General features: G+C 40.0%; 1 protein-coding gene across 1 annotated transcript in view; it reads left to right on the plus strand.

Annotated features, from left to right (window-relative positions):
- The window catches only part of CFAP144 (cilia and flagella associated protein 144), a 16,381-nt gene extending 9,870 nt beyond the window's left edge, over window positions 1-6,511 (plus strand). Inside the window, exon 4 of the mRNA XM_077752197.1 lies at window positions 6,328-6,511. Coding sequence (XP_077608323.1) covers window positions 6,328-6,438 — 111 coding nt within the window. The 3' untranslated portion in view covers window positions 6,439-6,511. The remainder of the gene's footprint in view (window positions 1-6,327) is intronic.
- The last annotated feature ends 226 nt before the right edge of the window (window positions 6,512-6,737 follow it).

Below are 6,737 nucleotides of genomic sequence, written 5' to 3' on the forward strand. Positions count from 1 at the left end.
CCATGAGAGACTCTTGAATGCTGAGAACAAACTGAGGGCTGATTGGGGTGGGGGAGAGGGGAAGGAGGGTGATGGGCATGGAGGAGGGCACTTGTTGGGACTAGCACTGGGTGTTATATGGAAACCAACTTGACAATAAACTGTGAAAGAAAAAAAGATAAATTTTATGATTGTTTGTTCTATCTCTGTGAAGAATGCTCATGTTATTTTGATAGGGATTGCATTGAATATGTAGCTCACTTTGGGCAGTATCAACATTTTAACAATATTTGTTCTTCCAATCCAGGAGTATGGACTATTTTTCCTTTGTTTGTGTGTGTTTTCTTCAATTCTTTCATAAGCTTTCTATAGTTTTCAGGATACAGATTTTTCACCCCTTTGGTTAGGTTTATTCCTAGGTATCCTATGGTTTTTGGTGCAATTGTGAATGGGATCGATTCCTTGATTTCTTTTGTGTTGCTTCATTATTGATGTATAGAAATGCAACTGATTTCTGTGCATTGATTTTATATCTTGTGACTTTGCTGAATTCATAGATCAGTTCTAGCAGTTTTTTGGTGGAATCTTCTGTGTTTTCCGTATAGAGTATCATGTCGTCTGCGAAGAGTGAAAGTGTGCCTTCCTCCTTGCTAATTTTGGATGCCTTTTATTCCTTTGTGTTGTCTGATTGCTAAGGCTAGGACTTCCAATACTATGTTGAATAACAGTGGCGAGAGTGGACACTGTCGTGTCCTGACCTTAAGATGGAAAGCTCTCGGTTTTGCCCCATTGAGAATGACATTAGTGGTGGGTCTTTCATATATGGCTTTTATGATCTCGAGGTATGATCCTTCTGTTCCTACTTTCTTGAGGGTTTTTATCAAGAAAGGATGATGTATTTTGTCAAATGCTTTCTCTGCATCTACTTAGAGGATCATGTGATTCCAGTCTTTCTTTTATTGATGTGTTGTATGACATTGATTGTTTTTGCAGATATTGAACAAGCCCTGCATCCAGGTATAAATCCCACTTGGTATTGGTGAATAATTTATTTAATGTATTGTTGGATCCAGTTGGCTAGTATCCTGTTGAGGATTTTTGCATCCATGTTCATCAGGTAAATTGGTATGCAGTTCTCCTTTTTAATGAGGTCTTCGGTTTTGGAATCAAGGTAATGCTGGCTTCATAGAATGAGTTTGGAAGTTTTCCTTCCATTTCTTTCTTTTTTTTTTTTTTTTTTGAACAGCTTCAAAAATATAGGTGTTAACTCTTCTTTAAATGTTTGGTAGAATTCCCCTGGAAAGCCATCCAGCTCTGGACTTGTTTTTTTGGGAGATTTTTGATTACTGATTTGATTTCTTTATTGGTTATGGGGTTGTTCAACTTTTCTATTTCTTGTTTCAGTTTTGGTGATTCATATGTTTCTAGGAATTTTTCCATTTCTTCCAGATTTATTGGCATATAATTGCTCATAATATTCTCTTATTATTATTTGTATTTCTGTGGTGTTCATTGTGATCTCTCCTCTTTCATTCTTGATTTTATTTATTTGGGTCCTTTCCTTTTTCTTTTTGATCAAACTGGCTAGGGGTTTATCAATTTTTTTAAATTCTTACAAAGAACCAGTTCCTGGTTTCATTGATCTGTTCTACTGGGTTTTTTAAATTTTTGAATAGCACTGATTTCTGCTCCAATCTTTATTATTTTCCATCTTCTGCTGGTTTTTGGTTTTATTTGCTGTTCTTTTTCTAGCTCTTTAAGGTGTAAGGTGAGGTTGTGTATCTGAGACCTTTCTTCCTTCTTTTGGAAAATCTGGATTGCTATATACTTCCCTCTTATGACGACCTTTGCTGCGTCCCAGAAGTTTCAGGCTGTGGTGATATCATTTTCATTGGCTTCCATGTACTTTTTAATTTCCTCTTTGACTTCTTGGTTAGCTCATTCATCCTTTAATAGGATGTTCTTTAGTCTCCAAGTATTGATTGTCTTTCCAAATTTTTTCTTGTAGTTGATTTCAAGTTTCATAGTGTTATGGTCTGAAAATATGCATGGTATGAGCTCCATCTCTTTGTATTTGTTGAGGGCTGATTTGTGTCCCAATATGTGATCTATTCTGAAGACTGTTCCATGTGCACTCGAGAAGAATATGTATTTTGCTGCTTTAGGATGAAATGTTCTGAATATATATGTTAAGTCCATCCAATGCAGTGTGTCATTCAAAGCCATTGTTCTTTGTTGATTTTGTTTAGATGATATGTCCATTGCTATGAGTGGGTGTTGAAGTTTTCTACTATTACAGTATTATTATCAATGAGTTTCTGTATGTTTGTGATTGATTTATATATTTGGGTGTTCCACATTGGAGGCATAGATATTTACAATTGTAGGTCTTCTTGGTGGATAGACCCCTTAATTATGATACAATGCCCTTCTTCATCTCTTGTTACAGTCTTTATTTTAAAATCTAGATTGTTTGATATAAGTATGGCTACTACAGTTTTCTTTTGGAGATCATTAGCATATTAGATAGTTCTCCATCCCCTTACTTTCAATCTTAAGGTGGCTTTCGGTCTAAAATGGATCTCTTGTAAACAGCATATAGATGGATCTTGTTTTCTTATCCATTCTGTTACCCTATCTCTTTCTATTGGAGCATTTAGTCCATTGACATTTAGAGTGAGTACTGAAAGATATGAATTTATTGCCATTGTGTTGCGTGTAGAGTTGGAGTTTCTGGTGGTGTTCTCTGGTCCTTTCTAGTCTTTGTTGCTTCTGGACTTTTTTTGGTCTTATTTCGTCTTTTTTCCCCTCAGAGAGTTCCCCTTAAAATTTCTTGCAGGGCTGGTTTAATGGTCATGAACTTCTTTAGTTTTTGTTTGTCTGGAAAACTTTCTATCTCTCCTTCTATTTTGTTTGTGTTTTTTTTTTTAATTTAAAAGCATTTTTATTTTTTATTTTTTTTAACATTACAAATAGTTTATTGTCAAATTAGTTTCCACATAACACTCAGTGCTCATCCCCACAAGTGCCCTCCTCCATGCNCATTAAATACACCCTGCCATTCCTTTCTGGCCTGCCAAGTTTCTGTAGATAGGTCTGCTGCAAAGCTGATCTGTCTTCCCTTGTAGGTTAAGAACTTTTTTCCCTTGCTTCTTTAATGATTCTTTCCTTGTCTGTGTATTTTGTGAATTTGACTATGATATGTCTTGTTGATGGTCAGTTTTTGTTTAATGGGAGTTCTCTGTGCTTTCTGGATTTTGGTGTCTGTGTCTTTCCCCAGGTTAAGAAAGTTTTCCACTATGATTTGCTCACATAATCCTTCTACCCCTTTTTCTCTCCATCTTCTGGGACCCCTGTGATTCAAATGTTATTCCTTTTTAATGAGTCACTGAGTTCTCTAATTCTCTTTTGAGTTCTCTAATGCTCTTTTGCCTTAGTTTCCATCTTTTTTCCTGCTTCATTTTTCTCCATAAGTTTGTCCTCTATATCACTGATTCACTGCTCTTCTTCATCCGTCCTTGCCACTGTGGCATCCATTCGAGATTACATCTCAGTTATAGCAGTTTTAATTTCGTCTGACTAGATTCTCTTTTACTGCCACAGAAAGAGATTCTATGCTTTGTTCAATGCCACCTAGTATTATTATTATGGTGATTCTAAATTCTGGTTCAGATATCTTGCTTGTGTCTGTGTTGATTAAGTCCCTGATGGTCATTTCTTCCTAATCTTTCTTTTGGGGTAGATTCCTTTGTTATGTCATTTTGGAAGACGAGAAAGAATTAATAAAATCAAAATTAAAAATTAAAAACAAAACAAAAAAAATAAATAAAGGATACTAGATCCTAGATGTGTTTGGGTCTGATTGTTGAAAGAAGCTTGATAGAATAAGGAAAAGGGGAAAGAAAACAAAAAAAGGGAAAACACTTGAAATTTTTTTAAATGAAAACAATAAAATAGAATAAAATTAAATGATGAAAGTAAAATATAGCAAAAGTTACCAAAAAATTGGAAAACATAGTAGAAAAAAATTAAAGAAAATCTTTTTTATAAAAACGGAAAGTAAAAGTAAATTTTTTATCTTTCTATATCCAAGAATAAGAAAAGAAAAAGAAAAAAATGGAATAGATGGACCAGCGAACGGAATAGAATACGACTGAAATTACATCCAGTTTCCCCTAGAAGTCAAACACTGAAGCACTTTACAATCTGTAAACTAAGCAGGCAGAGAGACTCGTGTTCCTCTAGAGCACAGTTGGTGCAGTTGAACGGGGCTTAGTGTAATGGCTCTGTTTCTCCACTAGATGGCGCTTCTCAATTTACTGAGGCAGATGGTTGTGGTGTGTGTGTATGTGCATGTGCAGGAAGGGTGAAAATTGTGTCACCCAGCTACCCAGTCTCTGGTATCAGAACTCTGGGTCTTGCCCACTGGCAATCAAGCACCCCTCCTTTGTCTCCAGCCACTCTCCACTCCCCATTTCTACCCTACCCTCAACCAAGTCATCAATCCCCAGGTGGCACCTCCTTCCTGAGTTTTATCTCAGATGGAGCTGTGTTTCCAAACCCCTCACTTCCGAGGGCCTTGTGGCTTTGATCTGCTCCAACGCTCTGGGGAAGGGCCTCACTGAGCAGTGGCTGGGTGCTGGCCCACCCCTCGGAATGCTCATGTGACCATGCAACTGCAGGTGCCTAGAGACTGAGGCTGGATGCCAACCTGCCCCAGAAAAATTCACACAATCCTGTAGCAGCAACATTTCAGGGTTTATGGAAAATCACAACACACATCTGGCATCAGGCTTCACCACCTTTTAATGTCCTTGTTCCGACACCAGCAAATATGGCTGTTCTCTGGGGTCCTCTGGGACCTTTGTCTTTGGGGATGCCACACAACTTCTACCAAATGTCCTCCCAGCTGAGGAACTGCCTCCCCTTGGGTCTCATTGTCTGTTCCTGGGGATTTGCCCTTCCCAGCGCCAGGTTTCGAGCAGCAGAGTTTCAGACTCTGTGCTCCCCTGTTCATAGGGTCTTAATGGAATTTAAATCCTCTCCTTTCTCCTTTCTCCACTTATTGTTAAATCCTTTATGGGTGTTTCCACTCTTTCTCTTTCTCTCCAGCTGCTTTTGGGAGGAGTGCCTTTCTTCTATTCTACCCCCTGTCTCTGTCCTCTCTCCACAAGCAAAAATAGCTCCTTGCCCTTCATGGCTTCTCTCTCTCCCAGTTCACCTCCCCATACTGCATATCTGTGGAGTTCTGTGGCTCAAGTTATGCAGATTGTTGAGTTAATCCTCAGATCAGTTTTCTAGGTGTACAAGATGGTTTGGCATATCTAGCTGCATTTCAGGGACGAGAGATGCAAAAATACTTCCATATTCCTCCACCATCTTGGCCTCTCCCCCAGAAATGCATCTTTGACCAGCACATCTCATGGCAGACTGTGACAGGAAGGACCAGTGTGGCTGCCCCAGTCAGCCCTGCCTGCCCTGCTCCAAGCCTCCTAGGCCTTACAGATAACCAACTGTGCATGCCAGCAGATCAGCCATCACTGTGGAGTTGCAAAGCATCTGCAAATATGCCAAGCCTGTTCATCATTATAGACCTAGGGACAATGACATTAGATGGCACTACTGGCATAGTAAGAAAGTATTTCCCCCCAAAGAAGTTAGATCCAGGTGTTCTGCAACCATAAACGGTAATTAAGCCAGAGTTTCAGAGTGATACAGTTGGGAGCAGAATTGATCAGACCCAATTTAACTTAGGCTCCCTTCCCCCCAGCAGGGCCTCACCATGGACTAGCAGAGAATCCCAATCCCAACACTGGGACACTGGGGAAGCCATACTCGAATACCTCTCAGCTTCTGCTCTCCTAGTAACATTTGACGAAAATGTATCCTTTCAGTTAATTGCATAAGTTAATCTTCTAGCTTCTATAAGATTTATGTGTCAGAGTGCTTGCTCTTAGTTCCCTGTGCGACTGCTTCAACAATATCCACTCCTTCATTCAACAAATGTGTACAGAATCCCTAGTGTTGCCAGATAATGTTCTAGGTGCTGGGGTAAGTAGAGATGGCAACAGATACAGGGCCTGCCTCATGGAGCATACATTCCAGCAGTCCACAGGCGTGGCCTCCAACTCAGGCCTGGGAAAGGCAAGAGCAGCCACATTGCATATAGTTACTCTCATTCAGTCCTGCAACTGTTTTTGATGCAATTGGTGTCATCTCCTTTTCCCAAACAAGGTTGAGCAAGTAAAAGCCTCCAGTGCTTTTGGGGCTCAGGTCCATCCGACTTCAGGCCCATGTCGTTCCCTATCCCCAGAGGCTTCCTTCTGACACCTGCGTTCTCCTCTCTAGGTCAGCCCAGAACGTGATGACCGCAGGCTGAACCACTTCAGGGTCTACAACGACATCACTCTGTACAAGGCTAAAATGTGGAGCCTGGGAGAAGATGATCGCCACAAGTAGTGTTCTAGAGGTGACAGCAGCCTTGCCTTTAATACCCAATGTGTGTGCTGCCTGAATAAGTAAAGATTATTTTTAAGCCGCAGTCTGACTTTTCCTATTCTGAGTCTCACATTTCTCCTTTCTGCCCAAGTCCACTGGTTCAAATCCTTAATCTTTTTTTTAACAATTTTTTAAATGTTTTATTTATTTCTGAGAGAGGGAGAGGCAGCGTGAGCAGGGGAGGGTCAGAGAGAGAAGGAGACACAGAATCCGAATCAGGCTCCAGGCTCTGAGCTGTCAGCACAGAGCCCGATGCGGGG

This window comes from Crocuta crocuta, unplaced genomic scaffold (assembly GCF_008692635.1).
Source record: "Crocuta crocuta isolate KB4526 unplaced genomic scaffold, BGI_CrCroc_1.0 scaffold367, whole genome shotgun sequence".
Taxonomy (NCBI): Eukaryota; Metazoa; Chordata; class Mammalia; order Carnivora; family Hyaenidae; genus Crocuta; species Crocuta crocuta.